This window comes from Talaromyces proteolyticus (genome assembly GCF_021365285.1).
Source record: "Talaromyces proteolyticus strain PMI_201 chromosome Unknown BGW36scaffold_2, whole genome shotgun sequence".
In the NCBI taxonomy this organism is placed as follows: domain Eukaryota; kingdom Fungi; phylum Ascomycota; class Eurotiomycetes; order Eurotiales; family Trichocomaceae; genus Talaromyces; species Talaromyces proteolyticus.
In genome coordinates, this window is record NW_025764278.1 from 657,765 (window position 1) to 675,168 (window position 17,404).

Here is a 17,404-nt window from a genome sequence, read left to right on the forward strand (position 1 = left end):
TTTCCCACTAAGCTGGCCCTTACGCATAGATAGCAGCCAGTTCGATGGGTCATTGACTATAACAAATGACATATATAAGTGAGAAATGTTATCCATGGTTGCACCTCACATTGACAACATTTGAACGTTGAAATAAATATATTATTTATTTTTCCATCGAAGCAAGCAATTTTAACCAAGGGAAAGTCGCAGGTAGTTTCTGTATCGTGGAGAAATTCGTTCCGTTAGTTGCGCCTCTGCGCAGTGGAATTCATGTATTGGCCCAAATTTTCCTATTCGGGAAACATCCCGACGGGCAAAACTGACTATGTGAAGGTTATTTACTTCCTAATAACCGAAAAAAAAACTATACTTGACCAATAATTTTTTTACCATTAGCTGGTAAAATATATTAAACTCCTAAACATGCATAAACTTTTCTCTAGTCGCATACTCACTGGGATTTTTCGCAGTTTCTGGAATCTAGCAAGGCGGGGGAAATAGGGGAAATGTTTGTCAATTTCATCTAGTTTATAATGATTCTGTGACATCTATAAATTGGACCTTGCCCTCTCAATTTTGTACACGCATTTACAGCTTTCCTAACGAAAGGTACTCAAAGGAGGAAATAATTTAGTATCGAAACATGCAACTCCTCAATCATCTCCTCCAGGCGCTACCTCTAGCAGCTGCAGCCGCAGCATCCTCAACCCCCAAACTCTTCTCTAACAAAACTATATTCACGCCACCATCGAATTACACTACGCCGCGCGTCCTGTACGCTCGCAGCGTTCAATTGGCTAATGGCGATTTGCTTGCGACTTGGGAAAACTACTCACCAGAACCTCCCCTGGTATATTTTCCAATATACAGCTCAAAGGATCGTGGATATACTTGGACAGAGATTGCCCGTGTTCAAGACACTGCCAATGACTTGGGGTTGCGATATCAGCCTTTTTTGTACCGGCTTCAGGAGCCCATTGGTCGTTTCCCCGCCGATACACTTCTGCTTGCTGGCAACAGTATTCCTACGGATCTTTCATCAACGCATATTGATCTCTATGCCTCGTATGACTCGGGATTTACTTGGGAATTTGTCAGTCACATTGCTGAGGGGGGTGAAGCGGAGCCAGATAATGGACTGACGCCGGTCTGGGAACCATTTCTAATGACCTAGTAAGTGCAATTCCTCTTCCGTTCATAATTAGCTATATAAACCCAAGACTCTATGGGCTATCTAGTTAATTGATAAAACACCAAAGCTGATCGTGGGTATAGTAACGGCAAACTCATATGCTACTACTCAGACCAAAGAGCAAATACAACGCATGGACAGAAACTAGTTCACCAAGTTTCCTCTGACCTGGAGAATTGGGGTCCTGTCGTAGATGATGTGTATGTCTTTATAGGATTATTGCAATACAGACACCTGCTGACATAAAATGAATAGTACTATGCCTACTTACACCGACCGACCAGGCATGACGACGGTTGCACAGGTATGTTGTCAGAGGCCTAAATTACATAAATCTGTGCATCTTTAAAAGTCAACTCAAACTGAACATGAAAAATCTAGCTCCCAAATGGAATGTATATTATGACCTATGAATATGGCTCATTTTTCAACACCTCAACATACACCTTCCCAGTCTACTTCCGCATCGCAAGCAACCCCGAAGAGTTCAATTCCGCAACGGGAAATCGGCTGATCGTCTCCAATGCCTCGACAGAACCGCAGTCTTCGCCGTATATAGTATGGACTTCGCACGGGAGTGATCGAAATGGTAGTATTATTGTTAGTTGCGGAACTCATAGTAGTGTATTTGTCAACCAGGCTCTCGGCGAGGGCGAGTGGACTGAAGTCGAGACCCCGGAATCAACTAGTTACTCGCGATCGCTCCGTATCCTGCAGGAAGATCCGAAGAAACTTTTGTTGTTTGGCGCGGGCCTCTTACCTCCAAGTACAAACAATAAGGTAACAGACAGTGTGATTGATTTAAAGGCTGCGGGGGTTTAGAAGGAGGAACGAAGGCGAGCTAACCAGCCCAGAAGGTTGTCACGCATCTGAGGAAATTGTTTATGGCACAACCTATAGCTTTCACATCGAAAAGCGAAAGCTCAGTATGAGAACTAGAGCTATGTTTTGATTAGAAGGGTAACAATAACAGAAAGCAATAACCTACTTGCATGTCTGCGCTCATGATATTATGCGACTGCTGGTTTGCTGTCCATAATAAAATCCCCGATAATATCCCGAAAGATCTCAAAGTTGCCCACCAATGCTCGATCCAAAATCGCGAACACAATTTCATCAAAGCGGCCTCTAAATTCGTCTTCTAGAATGACGTTGCGAAACAATTGAGCAACACGCTTCGGTGGATTGCCAAAGACGCCACAGCCCAAGGCACCAAGAACGCAACATGACGTCCTATTTAATGCCATTAAACGAAGAACTTGCCTGATCTTGTTCTTGACCAACTCAGTGTCTTTAGGAAAGCCTTTTCACACGCCAAGGTTAGAGATAAATCACAAACGACTGAAAACAGAGATTTGTAAATTACTCACGATAATCCAATTCATCACCAGTCAATGGCGGCCGTCTTAGACCAGCCATACTAACGACGCTAACAACAAAATGATCGTCCTTCTTCAGTAATGTGCAATTATGGTTGGTATCTTCTCGGAATACAGCAACACCTGGACTCCATGTTGCAGCTAGTGGAGGAGTCGGATAATGCGAGGGGTTCAGAGTAGCCGCAAGAGTTGACCGTAAGCATAATGCTTCTTCCTGTGCAAGAGCGCCCCGAAGCCATCCACCTCCTGGAAGTTGATCACTGGCCATATTCAAAACTGCGATATTCGTCCGTCTAGCAGCCAACAGTCTCTGAGCGACCGTGAAGCTATCCCCATAGTCAACGTATACTCGGGTATCTCTAGGTTTCTTGTTCTCTTGTAGTGCTGGTAGAAGTTCTGGATAGAATTCTGCATCAGCGGTGGCACCTTTTGTGGATCGAATAATTCCAGGAGTTAGCTTCTGTGTTTCTTTGGCGATCCTCTGCCTCATTCCACGGTGTGACATGATGAACTCGTTGACTAATTCTGAGCTAATAAATCGAAGATATGAAGTAAAATGGTGCCCGTAAGTGTGTTGGATGGGTCGGAATTCTTTATACCCCGTGATTTTATATTTCGTAAATGCTGTTAATAATCAATTACTGCTCGAATTTGATAGATTCTCTGCTATTTTATACTATTCTGGCACCTCCATGGCCGAATCTCTTACGCAGCGTTGGGGTGTGGCTTAGTCTCGTATTAGTCCTCGCGTAAATGAGTCATAGTGATGAAAAAAGCGGGATTTTTAAAAATGGAACCAAATGCTTATAGGTTAAATTAGACGAAACTTTAGTGAACTCATCTTGGTTGCGGTCGTTGATTTAGCATTTGTATTAGGCGCACTTTACCATGGCCCGATTGTATACAATAGCTGGAGATTTTATCTGGTGGGGCTTCGAGCTTTTCTTCTGGCCCGCCGCCAACCCCGGGAAATTTAGATTCGGTTACAACTACTAAATATCCTTGCTTGAGACCGCAACAAGAACCGAGCCATCGTTCAAAGTAACCTAAACTACTAGAGATTGACCGTATAAACAAATGGCGGCTTCATTTCCATCCGATGCGCTGCATTTTCCAGCAAACTCTCGTCCCTTTCTCGAGCCTTACCTGCCGCCAGAGGCTTCGGAAGACGGCCAAATTGAGGCTGAGAAGGGGGAAGCACAGCAGGAAAAGAATGGCAATGACTCATCTCGCCCATACACAACCCTCACATTTGCTACGTCTCTCGACTCTGCCCTCTCGCTAGCCCCAGGGATGCGCACCGTGTTGTCTGGGCCGCAATCAAAAGCCATGACTCACTACCTCCGTTCGCGACACCAGGCCATTCTCATTGGCGTTGGAACTGCCAATGCCGACGACCCCGGCCTCAACTGCCGTATCGAAGGTGTAGATGGATACAAATTGTCCACTGTAGAATCAAATCTGCAACCAGACGCTGCCATTAGCGATTATGCGAAAAAGGCATCATCAGATCCGGAATTGAGAAACTTGATGAAAAACGTCGCCATGGGAAGGGCATCAACCGAGCAAATGCAGGGTTTTCAGAGCCACCTTACTCAAATTCAAAATACTAAACATGAAGAGAACTTAGAAAAGCTACGACGAGAGCAAGAAAAACTTCAACAGCCTAGGCCAATTGTCATTGATCCTCGTGCAAGGTGGGGGTTTCATGAGGGTTCTAAGATTCTTTCGCTTGTTAGAGAGGGGAAAGGAAAGGCACCTTTTATCATTATTTCCAAGAATGTTCTTCCGCCTAAAGATAAGCAGGAACTTTTGGAGGCATACGGTGGGAAGTTTATAGCTGTTGAGACAGTACAAGACGTCAATGGCGACACTCGGTTTGATTGGAACACCATCCTCCGTATTCTCGCAACGGAGGAGAATATAAAGAGTATTATGATTGAAGGAGGCGGAGCGATAATCAATTCTATTCTTTCGGAGCCGCGATACAGTGCTCTCGTCGACTCGGTCATTATTACTATTGCTCCTAAGTGGCTCGGCCAGGGAGGAGTTGTGGTCTCGCCAAAGCGGCTAGTTGATGAAGATGGATGCGCGATTCCTGCTTCAAGGCTGACAGAAGTTCAGTGGCATCCGTTCGGGGAAGATGTTGTACTTTGCGGGAGGATTATTAAATCTCAATAAAGGTCTTGTCTTCTTTAATTCTGTACCTAAGGCTGATAATGTTCCCTAATGAGTTAATGAGCAACGAATAACAAGAACGCCATTTGATGCAACTGCATGTAAAAAGCTAACTATATATGACCCATCAATATGCGAAATCAACATGGGTTTGTGAGACAAAGAGTAAGAAAAACAGTTGCATGCTTGGGCAATAATCACCCCCATTGGTTGCGGGTTAGCGACCCCAGACCACCAGCCAACGCCCTTTTCTTCAGCAATGCCGCTGTGTTGGATGCACCACCCCGCTCCTTCACCCTCAATTCACGCTCTCTTTCCCGTTCTCGTGCAGCAGCATAGTAATTGACAGCTCCTTTCTTTGTCCCAGATGCCGCTGAGTTGGCAGTACTGGTCTTTCGGCTGGAAGAAGCACTCGAAGAGGAGCTAGCAGATGCGGAGGATGAAGCTGTTGTAGAGCGTCGAAGCAAAGGTGGCGGCCGGAAACCGACTTTAGGCAGCCCATCAGCCGAGGAGTTAGTCATAAACGCGCTCTTCGTAATGGTAGACGCAGAGTTCGACGACGCCGCGCGGAGAAGAGCGATACGATCGACTACTCGGCCACGTGTGCGACGAGGATTGGGTGGAATGGCAAACCCATCCACAGATTTTCTTCTTTCAGAGACCATATTCTCATCTTCGGAAGTTTCTTTGTCGGTGTTGTAAACAATTTCTTCCTCAACAGAGGCATCTTCCTTAAAAGAATCATACTCTGGCGTTTCTGTCAAGAAGGACAAGGTCTCTCTGATTTCAGCAAGCGAGGACGGTTTACGGGATACAGACGCAGCCGTTCTTCGTAGATTGGGTGGAGGGCGATTAGTTGTCTCTTCAGCAGAAGGCTGAAGTGGTCGTTTGCGTTTCTTAGACTGATTACTTGTTTCAGCCTTCGCACTCTCGGTCTCGGGCTGGACGTCTTGCGAGGACTCTCCCTGGGAATTGACCCCATTATCAAACTCGATCTCCATGTCATCGCCATCATCGTGATCTTCAAGAGCCTTAAAGAAGGCTTGTTTTTTGGGATTGTTAGCAATTTCGTTGACCTTCTCGTCAGCCAGCAGGGCTTGTCGCATTTTGGCAAACTCGCGTTGCTTAGCCCGTCGTCTAGCCATTCGCTCATCATCCGAGTCATCTAGGTCCAGATCGTCATCACCGCCACGTCGACGGCGGAGAGCTCCAGTAGTAATATCTTTCAACAGTTTTGATACTTGCTTCTCATCCATAGCACGCTGGTGATTTCTAGAAGAAAATTAATATCTATATTTCACTGGGATTTGTACGGAAGCATGAGATACATACGCATTGAGAGCAGCCAATTCTTTCTCGTCAACTACTTCTCCGCTTTGGTCGTTGATCATTTCTCGGTCATAGTCATTTTCTGCTCCATCTTCGTCGTCACTTGCACCTCCCAAGCCCGCATACTCATCCTCAGATTCTTCGGCAGCATCATCAACGTGCTCCTTAGCCTTGCTGTTAATCTTGTCAAACGGAACAGTTGACTTTGACTTTGCAGCTTTCTTCATGACATCGAACGCGCTGGCTTTGATCTCAAAGCTATCGTTTTCATCGTCTGACAACTCAACAGGCCGACCGCGTTGAAGACGACGTTTCCGCATAACCGGGGATTCATTTTGTGGAATTATAACAGTGTCAATGGTTGAGACGGGTGGTTCCATGAATCGTTTCGAAGGGTCAAAGGGAGAAAGCACGAACCCTGCGTCCTGCGTCGGCTCCGGAAACTGTGACGGAGCTGGGGATTCTGAAATACGCATATCAGACTGTGTATATCCAGCAAACAAGTCAATGACCTCATGATGCAGCTCTTGGCTATCCTTGACCATCACCTGTGAGTCGAGGGCGAGGGTAAAATTCTGGGTAGCAGACAACCGAGGATCTGGAAGACTGCGAATGGCATCCAATGAGTCCTCTCCAGCGTCGGATTGGTCTTCAGCTAGCGTTCCGGCAAACGCTTGAGTTAGGCTCATGTCAAAGGAAGAAGTCCCGGGAATATCAGGAAAGTATGGTCGCTGTGCAGATCCAACAGATGGGGCGATGGATTTCGCGGGGGTTTTGATTTCTTGAGGTTGTTGAATATCTTCATCCTCATCTTCATCATCACTAACAATTCTCATTCGGTTTCTTCCACGCTTTCTCTGTGTCGCAGCCTCGTCCTTGTCAACCAAAGATGCGACTTTAGACTGTTCATCGTCAGATTCAGAAGCCTCATCAGCTTCATTCTCAACCAAGCCGTTTGTTTCATTGACCTGTTCGACCTGTTCCTCATCTTCATCCCCCTCTTCGTCATCCGAATCATTATTTACTTCTTCTTCTTCTTCTTCCTCGTCTTCTTCATCCTCGGAGTCTGAAAGTATGTAGTCATCATCTTCCTCATCATTCTCATCACCATTGGAGTTCTTTCCCCGAGCAGCTTTTTCACGGCGAGCTATTTCTTCTCCTTCCTGTCTTGCCTTTTCCACCAGATCCTCGACATCTGCTTCCATTGCTTCCCGTTCTTCCGCAGTTTCAATAAATATACCCCTAGCCCTTAGCTCCTCAATTCTCTCTCTTCTTTCTTGCAGTGCTTGCTGCCGGGCTTGCAAGCGCAGTGATGCACCGAGCTCTGCAGGACTCATAGATTTGGTGCGAGTAGGTGATGTGAGGTGGGCAAGGAGCTTAAGTGTCAGCATCGACTTGCTCTCCTGGGCATTTCTAGACGGGAGATTTTCAAAGGCTGCCAGCTTGCGGCATCGACCTGGGGAAGTGATGACTTCCAATTCGTCGTCTGATGCCTCCTGCTGGTGCTGAGCAATCTCCTGACGGGATACACGAACTCGAACTGGCGGTTTGTTAAGCTCTTTACGAGCAGCTTCTGTCTTTTCAACGACGAGTTCTGATGGGGCTACAGATTCGAGTAATTCGATTTGCTGCACAGTGACAGTATCTTGAAGATTGTCCGGATTAACCTGACTCCTCGACTCTTCGATGGTTGAGAATTCAGTGTCTATATTACCGACGTCATGGGTGGTTGCTGTGGTCTTGTCGTTATCTTCAGTCCGTATGGGAGAAGTGGGTGGTGTCGCTTTTTCTCGATTTGCTTCACCATCCGACGACGATGGGGCGGAGCTTGAAGATATTGTTGGTAAACCACGGTCTGTAATATTTTCCAACGACGCGCCTTTTTGCTGGTCACCATTGAAGCGAGCAAGAAAGCTTTCCTTAGTAAGTTTCCGTTTAGTGCGAGCCTGGTGTGTCAATTGCATGTTTCGACTCATGCGTTGGGTTTCTCTATTCATTTCTTCAAGTGCCTTCTTGCTTGCCTTTCGGGTCGGTCGAGCTTGCTGGGTCAATTTTCGTGCAGATTCCGGATCATCGTCGCTATTCTCTCTAGATAGAACGTCGGAACTGAACTGCTTCGCCTTTTCAGCTCTAGCAGCCTTTTTCTCGGCTTCAATCCGTTCCCGCTCCTCACGTTCTTTCCTTTTCTGCTGGATGAGGGCAAGGAACCGTGCATTCTTAGATTCCTCAATTTTCTTGGCTTCAGGTTCTTCTGCATTTCCTAATTCTGGCTCGCTTTCATCACCGACAAAGAGAGGAGTTTCAGATCGGTCGCGTCGGGGTCTAGCCGAGTCTTGCTTGGTTGTTGTTGCATGTAATTCGCTAGTCTTCTTGTTAAACAGCCGCTTCTTGAATGAGGTTGATGGGAGATCGTCTCCCGAGGGCTGTTCTTCTGTCGACTTATTGGCATTCTCAGAGACGGAGTCCTCTGACGTGGCACGTAATGTCCTCGCTACTCTCTCATACGCGGTCTCCGCTTGCTTGGAGGCAGTTGGTTTCGCCTGTTCGTTTTCTAAACCCTGCATCCGGGAAGCCATTCGACCTCTAGGAGCGAAGACTACCGCGTCTTCATCATCATCCTCGTCATCGTCATTATAATTTGTCGTTAGAGTGTGAGAGCTCAGTTTCGAATGCACTGGCTGGAGCGGCTCATTGACGGTGGAGAGGACATTTTCTGATTCAGAGTCACTGTCAAACTCGGCGAGCATGGCCTTGATTTTCTGGCCGGGAGTAAGCATCGTGGCTGGCGAGTCTGCAGCTTCATGGTCTGGAGACTCGGAGCGTCGACGCGGAGTAGAAGGGCTAGACATTGCTTCCGAGTTGAAAGGGTTCAAATCCTGAGATATCAATTAAATAGGATTGTCTATATGAGTAACGATAAAGTCATGCCGACGGAGATGCAAACCGCAGAAATGGTGTAGAGGGTGGGAAACGTTTCAAGGCTGGGTGGGTAATGGCAGCTTGCTATGGCTACGCCAGTTATGCGGGCGGACGCGACGCGTTTGGTCACTATCAACCTGGTCACGTGCTGATAAGGCACTTCCGTCTGGAAGCATTCGTGCAATTTAACAATCAAGCATTGATGATAGAGACGAGTCGATAAAATTGAAATAATATGGATGGTCGATTATGATGCTCCATAACTAATTGTAACATACCCGGGGGAAATATTTTAGAGAACAGAACCAGCGCCTCGAAAACTCCTCCTGCCTTGCAAGTAAGGTGCTTTAACCATGGATATCAACGAAATGCAAAATGCCAAAGAGACAGTGAATAAAGATATTCTGGAGAATCAAGTCGGAAGGAAAACACAAACTAGTAATTACAACAATAAATTAGCCTTCAGCATCAATGTTTTATATTCCCACGAAAAGAAAAAAGTGCGTCGGTGCTGTTCTATGCAGAATTAAAACAACCAACTAAGTACTGAGTATGACGTAGAAAGAAGTCCGTGCCTAGATTCCGAGATCAAAATCTCCGTCCAAATCCAGGTCCAAAGCAGCTATGTTCTCATCATCCATATTACGATGTCGGATAACGGCGATCCCCTTGGGCTTCGTCTGGCTCCCTGTAGGAGTATCCTTCAGTGTTGGGCTCGACGTGAAATCGTTAGCTGTAGTTGATGATCCATTAGTACCCTCCACTACATCCTCCTTCTTCGGCGTGCCTCGTGGCGCATTGACGTCGTGATGGGTCTTGGCAAGAGTTCTAACACGAGAAAAGGGATCCGCAGTTGCTTCCCCGCGAGCTACGGCAGCAGCCTTCTCTCGATTGATTCGGCGCTCTTCAAGCTGCGCACGTCGTACGTTTTCACTGTTGAGCCGTTGGTTACGACGGTTAAGTTCAGCAAGACGCTGCTCGGGAGTCTGCTGCTTCTCGAGACGAGGTTTGTTCAGCGAGATGCCTGAGCCAAGCTTAGGAGTCGACTCCTTGGCAAGTTGGGCCTGTATATCGCCTATTTCATCGTCGTTACTCTCGGCAATGGCTTCGTTTAACTTTCGCTCCAGTTCAAAACGCTTCAGAAGCTTCTCGTTCACATTACTAGACCCTTGCTTGCGTAGCTTCTCCTCTAGTTCTTCAGCGGAGAACTTATAGTTGATAAGCTTGTTGATGTCGACGACTTTAGCACTCAACGTCGATTTGGTTGGGACTTTGCAGTCCTCGACAGCCATAGTCTGTCGCCAACGATTGAATTCGGCCTTCAGGGATAAGTTAGTAAGAGGCTAAGCAGCCAAGTGTAACACAACCAACCTCAGTAAAGAGAGAGTCAGAGCATTGTATGAACGGGAACTCTCGCTCGGCTTTACCGTGCGCAAGAACCGCGTACGAATCCGTAATGTATGTACGACCATTTGTTCCTTCGATTGAGTATGGACGGCCTTGGGTAAACCCTGAGAGATGGTTAGAAATATTACTGGCTATAACCGGGATGAAAGACGCACTCTTGATGATACAAACACGATATTCGTTTTGCCCGGTGTCTCGATTTGGTCCAATATTGACGCGTGCGAAACAACCAGTAAGTGATTGTGCGAACGTAGGATGGAAACACACGCTAGCAAAGTTGCTGCGGCCGACACGGACTCTTTGGATGTCTTTCAGTTCTGCGGGTGGGTCATCCTTGGGGACTGGTGGCCCTGATGGGCTGCGGCGCACCCGATCTTCGTATTCAACTTCACTTTCTCCTTCTGCATCAACGTCGGAGTATGCACCCTCTTCGTGAGACGAGCTTCGAGCTCGGTTTTGTCGCGAATCAGCCTCTCGGCGACGTTGCTCATCGCGCTTGCCTTTCTGTTCCCGTTGTCGCTTGTAAGCTTCAATAGCATCTGAGGCTTCACCGACTTTGCGTCCTCCTAGTGTGGTCTTCTGGCGAGAGCTCTTGCGTTGGCCATCCTCCAATTCGGCGGCACTTGCCTTGCGTTTGGCTTTCGACTCAGATCGTGCTTGTTCGCGTTCTCGAGAGGCAAGCAAACGGCGCAAAACAACGTCTTGGTTATGGCGATCGACCTGCTGAGAGCGCTCGGACAAAATCTGTTCGCGCTCGATTTCTGGCATAGCCATTATTTCTTGTTTGTCCTTGGCTGAGTAATACAGCTTCTCATAGGGGAATATTGGCCCATCGCCATCAACCCGCAAGGAGGGTTCATCGGCATCAGATTCTTCCATAGCAGCAGAGGCATTAGAGTCATGGGATTCGGCTGCAGATCTATATTACCAAGGAAATGAGGATGCAAGAATTAGTGGATGATTTTTAAGCAAAACCTCGATATCCATAGCCAAAGACACTCACAGTTCACCTTCTTCGTCAGATTCCTCTTTCTTTGGCCGCTTCGTTCGTTTAGCTGACCTAGCAGGCTTCACAGCCTTCGCCACACCTTTGCGCGCCATGTCGTTGGATTTTTGCGGAGGGGATCTTTTGGCTTCTTGCGAAGAAGATATAGGTCGGGGAGAGGCAGAGGCGAGCTTGGGTTGTGGGGAGGAGACCTCTTCCTCATCAGAGGAGTCTCCTGCCAGCGCCAGCAGTTCATCGTCTAGGCTCGTCATAGTGGCCAGCTAGCAAAAAGGTCCCCCGAGATTTCCCAAAACAGCCCCCGACGGTCAAGAAGGCGCGCACGAACAGGACACACAAGCGGGAAGTCGCGGCGAAGAAGGTCGAAATCACAGGTGTGCAGCCAGGAATTAGGATAACAGACGCAGACAAACAAATTGACAAAAAGCAAAACAGACTTTAGCTAGCGAATAAATAGGATTGCAAGATGGCAGCGTATCGGAATATATGACAGGCTATTGTTCGATTGGAGAAAGGCGGCGTCGAGGAGAAAGTAGTTGTCGAAGTTTGGAACAAGCGCGACGTCGACTCAGGTGGCCAGAGTGAGGCCCCGACCGGCCTACTGCCAAGTCGCCACCTTAGCCGCGCGGATGGCGTCTGCCAAAGATCGGGCGCTGCCGGGAGCATTATTATCGATTAGCTACTGTGTGCCCCTTCAATAGCCTGTCTCTATTCATAGGGTCAACAATGGCAGCCCTGCGCCCATTACGCGTTCCTGCAGCCAGATACTGTAGAAACGAGCCCCCTCTATACCTCGATTTTCTAGCTCCAGCCGCCACCCGTCCTCCTCGCCGATGTTTCTGGTCCCGGTCCAAGACAGACGCTAACGAGCCTGGCGATTCTGCAGCGCCCATACCCCAAAAATCCAATGATGCATTGCCAAAACCTCGGTATGTCCTGAGCAAAGAGCAGCGGGAGTATCTCGACAGCGCGCTGCGTGTCAATCAGGCCGGGGAGCTCGCCGCGACACTGATTTACGCTGCCCAGAAGCCACCCATCATCCGATCTCATCCGCACCTACGACCGTTGATGAAGCATATGTATGATCAAGAGGCAGAGCATTTTGCTAATTTCAATCGCCTGGTCGCGAAACACCAAATTCGTCCCACGGCCATGTACCCAGTCTGGGAAGTTGCAGCTACGTTTCTTGGTTGGTCGACGGCTATTATGGGCAGAGAGGCCGCAATGGCGTGTACAGAAGCCGTCGAGACGGAAATTGGCACCCACTACAATGAACAGATCAGCACAATGCTGGGATGGATGAAGGAAGCGGAACAGCGTGGGGAGGAGGTTGACGAGGAGCTAAAGGATCTACTGGCACTGCTAAGGAAGACTCGAGACGAGGAGCTTGAGCATCTGGATTATGCAGTCGAAAACGATGCAAAGGAAGCCAAGCCGTATGATCCTTTAGTGAATCTTATTCGTCATGGATGTAGAGCAGCTATCAACATCACCGAGAAGGTCTAGACAGACCAGGTGATTGAATATGGATATAATTTTGTATATTTACTGTACTAATATGAGTATGTGCAGTCTGTCGTTTCGAACTTGTGCAACTCGAAACAATGCACAACAGAGCCGTTCTTATTCTTTCTTTCTTTTCCTTCCCCTTTCATTTAATTAGAATATAGAAGCCTGCGGCGTAGTCGAACCGCCTTGCGGAACAAATAGTTTGAAAAAGGAAGAAACAAACCTTATGAGAAAGGAAGATGAAATTGAAAAAGGATGAATTTGGCACGTTCGGCTTTACTTGCTTGGTTTCATTATATCTTCGAAGGCTGTGGTGGCCATGCAGGTGGAAACTAAACTTAGGGCACACTTACTCAGACCGTGTCTACGGAGTAAGTCATAAACTAGGTAACCCCGGTCAGTGAGCAGTGGTAACCCGATCATTGCTCACGAGGTCTGTGGCCGTGCCTTGCTGTGGTGCGGACAGAGTGTGATAAGATGTGATAGCCCCGATGAATACGATAGTGTCAAAAAGCAAAGTTCAAAAGCCTTTCAATGACATCAGCTGATTCGCTGGATATATTCGGCGCGCCTCTCGAAGTTGGCAAATTGCAAAACATTTGACTTCACCGTGCTGCATCCATAGTTCTAGGAGAGTGGATATCGACTACTCTGTACGGTCCATGGGAAAAAACATAGGTGCACCCTCTGGAAATAAGAGACCATCTCAGCTAATTGGACGGCTATATTTCGACTCCCATAAACCTCGATATTTTAGGACTCGGATCCCGAGATGAGATTTGTCAACATTGATGTGCAGACGGTTTGATAGGCCTAAGAATGCAACCCAAGGTTGCGGAATGCCGGATTCCTCCCCACTCAAGACGTGAACATTGGCAAATCTGACATATGGCTTGAGCTAGTCATCGAGCTACAAAAATAGTTCCCATTTAGAACATTGATGTATGAAATACCCTGCACTAAACAGCTTCCGCTAATACTAATAATGCTCCGGTCCACTCACTGATCAGTAACAAGCTTAATCATACTTAATGAACAATCGTCGGTTGGTCCTAGTTGGTGTATTGCTTTTTCCCGCACCCGTGTGCGTGACGCGGTGAACAACGTGATAGTATCTAGCAGCCGCTGCTACCCTGGCGACTCAAGATCTTTCTTCGTAAACGCATATGCACTGCTTTAGCCTCGTCTTCTTTCCATTAAGTCCGCATTATCTGGAAACGGAAAGCATTTTAGCAGGGTTTCTTACTGGCCAACAACACAACAATGGGAAACACAACAAGTTCCGCCGTGGAACAGTGCTTGGTGAGTGCGGTGGGAGGTGATACATCATTACTCGCCTTTCCAAATGCACCGCTATATCAGGCCATTGACGTGATGCCGTATAATTTGGATCATCCGGTCACCCCCGCTGCTGTGACATTTCCAACATCGGCCGAGCAAGTTGCTGCTATTGTCAAATGCGCCGCTGAAGCGGATATCAAGGTGCAAGCCAGAAGCGGCGGACATAGCTATGCCAACTATGGTATGTTCTCTCCAAATTCGTTGCCATTTGTCACTTGTTAATAAGGGAATCTAGGACTCGGGGTGTGGACGGTGCCATAGTCGTGAATTTAAAAAACTTTCAGCAATTCTCGTACGATCCCAGGACACAATATGCAACTATCGGCTCGGGAACATTGCTGGCTGATGTCACAAAGAAGCTCCATGATGCAGGAGGACGTGCCATGGCTCATGGTACCGGTCCACAGATCGGTATCGGTGGTCATGCAACAATTGGAGGGTTGGGGCCTACTTCACGTCAATGGGGTTCAGCATTGGACCATATTGAGTCGGCTCAAGTGGTGCTTGCAAATTCGAGCATTATCACTGCATCTTCGACTGAATACCCTGACATCCTTTATGGTATCAAGGGGGCTGGGGCGAGTTTTGGAATCGTCACCGAATTCACTTTCCACACCGAGGCGGAGCCAGGAGAAGCGGTCCAATATCAACTGGTTTTCAACATCGATGATACAAGCTCTCGAGCGAATACTTTCAAAGCATGGCAGAATCTCATATCTGACCCCGACCTTACAAGAAAGTTTGCGAGTAATATCATTTTGACAGAGGGCACTCTCTTAATTGAAGGCACATATTTTGGAACAAAGGCCGAGTTTGACGCTTTTCAGCTTGAGACCAAATTTCCGAGTAATCAAGGATATAACGTGACCGTGTTTAATGATTGGCTTGGACTTGTCGCTGATTGGGCTGTGGATGAGCTAGAAGCTATTGGCGGCGGAATTCCGGTGCACTTTTATGCCAAATCATTGCCCTTCACATATTCAACTCTCATACCTGACGAGGTCATTGATGACTTCTTTAAATACCTGGACACAACAGACCCAGGCACGTTGATATGGGTCATCTTCTTTGATCTTGAAGGGGGTAAGACCAGTGATATACCTGTGGATGCGACAGCGTATTTCCATCGTGACGCTTTGTTCTGGATACAGACATATGCTATCAATCTTCTTGGGCCAGTTTCATCTACCACTAACAACTTCTTGAACGGGATTAACGATCTTTTCATAAGCAAAATGCCAAACCCTCCTTTCGGAGCTTACCCGGGATATGTTGACCCCGAATTAGCCAACGGGCAACAGGAGTATTGGGGCAGCAATCTTGAACGACTGATACAGATCAAGGCCGCAGTCGACCCTCAGGATACCTTCCACAACCCGCAAAGTGTTCCTGTCAAGTGAATAACACCAGAACTGATTTTATTTTGATTTAGACCTTCTATATAAATTGGTTGAAATATCAAGATAATATAGCGTTATACTGAATGCGTGACTTCTTGGATCAAAGTAGAAAACAATTCTGTTCTCTCATATATACATGACATATATTTGTTCACTTTAGTTGAGAATTGGTCTCCAACCACGCCTAGGTATGAAGCCGTACACTTTCTCGTCATTAAACACTTCATATCCTGTTCTTCCGGTAATAACGCTTCGCTCAGTCTCAGGTCCACGAACATAGAATGGTGAGAAGCCTGGTGAATCGGCGGCAGTGAGAGGGTCCGTAGATTTTCTTTTCCACCTCTTTTCTTCCTTGTAATTAACAAATCCGCTGTTGTGGCGATCAAGAGAGATGTACCACTTGCGCTGGTGAATTGATCCCACAGAATTGGTGGCCCCCGGATATGCGTTATTAAGACGTGTGTTTGAATCGATAGATTCTGAATCGGACCCTAAATTAGGTTGTCCTTCGTCGATATCTTCATGTTCCTCACCCTGCTTGGGTATCGATGAATTGAGATGGACTCGAGATGCTTCAGTATTAGGGGATGGAGAACGAGATGTTGAAGGTGTGCGAGCTTCCTTGTGACGAGCCTGTACTAGATGTCTACGTCGACGTTTTTTTGTAGTAGGCTTCTCGCGAGCCGCTTTATCTTCCTCACTAGACAAGCGGAGTGCTATAGTATAACCCTTTGGCAGACGCGTACCATGTAAACGTAGACGAATTTTTCGCTGGTGCAATGTCAGCATATATCCAGCAAGTTCACTGCTAGGATGGAACTACATTCTGAAATGCTTGTTTCAGTTTCTCACTTTCTGAAAATTGGGATGTCGTTTCCTTCAGTGATGATTGTGATGCATCTGAAGAAGAATCGTCGGTCTCTGGAAGCCTTTGGTCGGGATAGTACGGTAGAATCTCATACTCCCCCGTATCCCAGATAATCATACTCCCTGTGTGTACAGACCCGGTTTCGATAAGGTGGTTCTGGCTTTCGTTAGCTTGCATATATTCATGAGATGATTTTTCTTACCCACACGCAATGAACTCGAGTCTCGGTCGCATTGCGGTTGATTCTTTGACTGTTGGGATCCCCAGGTAGCCCATACATGATTGCCCAGCTCAAAGAACTCGACTCCGAGAATTGCAGGCGAAGATCATAATGCGGTCCTGCTATTGGATGATCGTGCTGATGGATTACAAAGTGGTGACCGTCGGCATGTTGATTTCTTAAATACAGGTCGATCCAATGGTCGATAGACAGTCTTGGGATTTGTCCTAAGGCCGGTTCAGGCCTTGAGGCCTGAGCGAGCCTTGTAGAAAAGAGCTTCACATGGTCATCTACCTTCACTTGCCCAGCTTCAACAGCAGCAAGGTTAGGAGATGCTCGCTCTTCACAATTGTTGGGGATTCCGTCATTCCCATTCCGAGTGACTGCAAGCTTTCTACGCGGCGGAGAAACCGGCGCGCTGAGCGACGAGAGGCGAACAGAAGCTGCGTGTGTATGAGTATGTTCGTCTACACCGGTTGCGCTTGAACTTCCCTCGCTTAGCTCTTCGGACGCAAACAAGTGACTCCGTTTCATATCAGATTGTAGAAGCGCATCGCCGAGCCGACGAGAGAGTGTTTACACTGGAAGTAGTAATATGGATAGCAGATATTGGCAGTTACGTCATGGCTTGGAGAAAGTTGGGGAGAAAGCGCTCTAGCCAGATCAGGCCGCGCTGC

The 17,404-nt window shown here is 47.3% G+C and overlaps 8 protein-coding genes across 8 annotated transcripts; 4 read left to right on the top strand and 4 right to left on the bottom strand.

The window, feature by feature from the left end:
* Positions 1 to 625: 625 nt before the first annotated feature.
* Positions 626 to 1,996, top strand: BGW36DRAFT_354704 (uncharacterized protein; the record flags this gene model as incomplete). Its single annotated transcript, XM_046213555.1, has 4 exons — positions 626 to 1,155; positions 1,258 to 1,374; positions 1,430 to 1,478; positions 1,556 to 1,996. The coding sequence occupies 4 exons, from the start codon at positions 626 to 628 to the stop codon at positions 1,994 to 1,996; spliced, it is 1,137 nt and encodes a 378-aa protein (XP_046076294.1).
* Positions 1,997 to 2,066: 70 nt separating this feature from the next.
* Positions 2,067 to 3,418, bottom strand: BGW36DRAFT_84782 (uncharacterized protein). Its single transcript, XM_046222640.1, has 3 exons — positions 2,545 to 3,418; positions 2,163 to 2,477; positions 2,067 to 2,115 (listed from the first exon to the last, which is right to left on the bottom strand). Exons 1-2 carry the CDS (start codon positions 3,056 to 3,058, stop codon positions 2,185 to 2,187), a joined length of 807 nt encoding a protein of 268 aa, XP_046076295.1. The 5' UTR covers positions 3,059 to 3,418; the 3' UTR covers positions 2,067 to 2,115; positions 2,163 to 2,184.
* Positions 3,419 to 3,443: 25 nt separating this feature from the next.
* On the top strand, positions 3,444 to 4,734 carry BGW36DRAFT_403714 (putative riboflavin biosynthesis protein Rib7; the record flags this gene model as incomplete). The annotated part of the gene is made up of 1 exon (XM_046218908.1): positions 3,444 to 4,734. Exon 1 carries the CDS (start codon positions 3,631 to 3,633, stop codon positions 4,732 to 4,734), a length of 1,104 nt encoding a protein of 367 aa, XP_046076296.1. The 5' UTR covers positions 3,444 to 3,630.
* On the bottom strand, positions 4,726 to 9,161 carry BGW36DRAFT_369088 (MRC1-like domain-containing protein). The gene is made up of 2 exons (XM_046215079.1): positions 6,064 to 9,161; positions 4,726 to 6,003 (listed from the first exon to the last, which is right to left on the bottom strand). The coding sequence occupies exons 1-2, from the start codon at positions 8,907 to 8,909 to the stop codon at positions 4,929 to 4,931; spliced, it is 3,921 nt and encodes a 1,306-aa protein (XP_046076297.1). The 5' UTR covers positions 8,910 to 9,161; the 3' UTR covers positions 4,726 to 4,928.
* A 19-nt stretch (positions 9,162 to 9,180) lies between these two features.
* On the bottom strand, positions 9,181 to 12,007 carry BGW36DRAFT_413904 (putative RNA polymerase II transcription elongation factor Rtf1p). Its single transcript, XM_046219269.1, has 4 exons — positions 11,390 to 12,007; positions 10,542 to 11,305; positions 10,351 to 10,490; positions 9,181 to 10,298 (listed from the first exon to the last, which is right to left on the bottom strand). Exons 1-4 carry the CDS (start codon positions 11,641 to 11,643, stop codon positions 9,555 to 9,557), a joined length of 1,902 nt encoding a protein of 633 aa, XP_046076298.1. The 5' UTR covers positions 11,644 to 12,007; the 3' UTR covers positions 9,181 to 9,554.
* Positions 12,008 to 12,081: 74 nt separating this feature from the next.
* BGW36DRAFT_369092 (putative ubiquinone biosynthesis protein Coq7) lies at positions 12,082 to 13,164 on the top strand. The gene has a single exon (XM_046215080.1). It carries the CDS (start codon positions 12,116 to 12,118, stop codon positions 12,893 to 12,895), a length of 780 nt encoding a protein of 259 aa, XP_046076299.1. The 5' UTR covers positions 12,082 to 12,115; the 3' UTR covers positions 12,896 to 13,164.
* A 997-nt stretch (positions 13,165 to 14,161) lies between these two features.
* On the top strand, positions 14,162 to 15,672 carry BGW36DRAFT_333973 (putative glucooligosaccharide oxidase; the record flags this gene model as incomplete). The annotated part of the gene is made up of 2 exons (XM_046212900.1): positions 14,162 to 14,424; positions 14,475 to 15,672. The coding sequence occupies 2 exons, from the start codon at positions 14,162 to 14,164 to the stop codon at positions 15,637 to 15,639; spliced, it is 1,428 nt and encodes a 475-aa protein (XP_046076300.1). The 3' UTR covers positions 15,640 to 15,672.
* BGW36DRAFT_369096 (DNA polymerase ligase-domain-containing protein) lies at positions 15,673 to 17,309 on the bottom strand. The gene is made up of 3 exons (XM_046215081.1): positions 16,710 to 17,309; positions 16,463 to 16,663; positions 15,673 to 16,410 (listed from the first exon to the last, which is right to left on the bottom strand). Exons 1-3 carry the CDS (start codon positions 17,259 to 17,261, stop codon positions 15,796 to 15,798), a joined length of 1,368 nt encoding a protein of 455 aa, XP_046076301.1. The 5' UTR covers positions 17,262 to 17,309; the 3' UTR covers positions 15,673 to 15,795.
* Between the last annotated feature and the right edge of the window lie 95 nt (positions 17,310 to 17,404).

What these genes read in the sequence shown, in the direction of transcription:
- BGW36DRAFT_369092 (XM_046215080.1), top strand. Translation starts at nt 12,116, where the DNA reads ATGGCAGCCCTGCGCCCATTACGCGTTCCTGCAGCCAGATACTGTAGA.
- BGW36DRAFT_413904 (XM_046219269.1), bottom strand. Translation starts at nt 11,643, where the DNA reads ATGACGAGCCTAGACGATGAACTGCTGGCGCTGGCAGGAGACTCCTCT. An exon ending in TCTGACGAAGAAGGTGAACT is followed by an intron (nt 11,306 to 11,389) that starts GTGAGTGTCTTT and finishes TTGGTAATATAG; the next exon opens with ATCTGCAGCCGAATCCCATG. An exon ending in CTGACTCTCTCTTTACTGAG is followed by an intron (nt 10,299 to 10,350) that starts GTTGGTTGTGTT and finishes TTATCCCTGAAG; the next exon opens with GCCGAATTCAATCGTTGGCG.
- BGW36DRAFT_369096 (XM_046215081.1), bottom strand. Translation starts at nt 17,261, where the DNA reads ATGAAACGGAGTCACTTGTTTGCGTCCGAAGAGCTAAGCGAGGGAAGT. An exon ending in CTCGAGTTCATTGCGTGTGG is followed by an intron (nt 16,664 to 16,709) that starts GTAAGAAAAATC and finishes AACGAAAGCCAG; the next exon opens with AACCACCTTATCGAAACCGG. An exon ending in TGAAACAAGCATTTCAGAAT is followed by an intron (nt 16,411 to 16,462) that starts GTAGTTCCATCC and finishes ACATTGCACCAG; the next exon opens with CGAAAAATTCGTCTACGTTT.
- BGW36DRAFT_84782 (XM_046222640.1), bottom strand. Translation starts at nt 3,058, where the DNA reads ATGTCACACCGTGGAATGAGGCAGAGGATCGCCAAAGAAACACAGAAG. An exon ending in TGGTGATGAATTGGATTATC is followed by an intron (nt 2,478 to 2,544) that starts GTGAGTAATTTA and finishes GCGTGTGAAAAG; the next exon opens with GCTTTCCTAAAGACACTGAG.
- BGW36DRAFT_369088 (XM_046215079.1), bottom strand. Translation starts at nt 8,909, where the DNA reads ATGTCTAGCCCTTCTACTCCGCGTCGACGCTCCGAGTCTCCAGACCAT. An exon ending in GAATTGGCTGCTCTCAATGC is followed by an intron (nt 6,004 to 6,063) that starts GTATGTATCTCA and finishes ATTTTCTTCTAG; the next exon opens with AAATCACCAGCGTGCTATGG.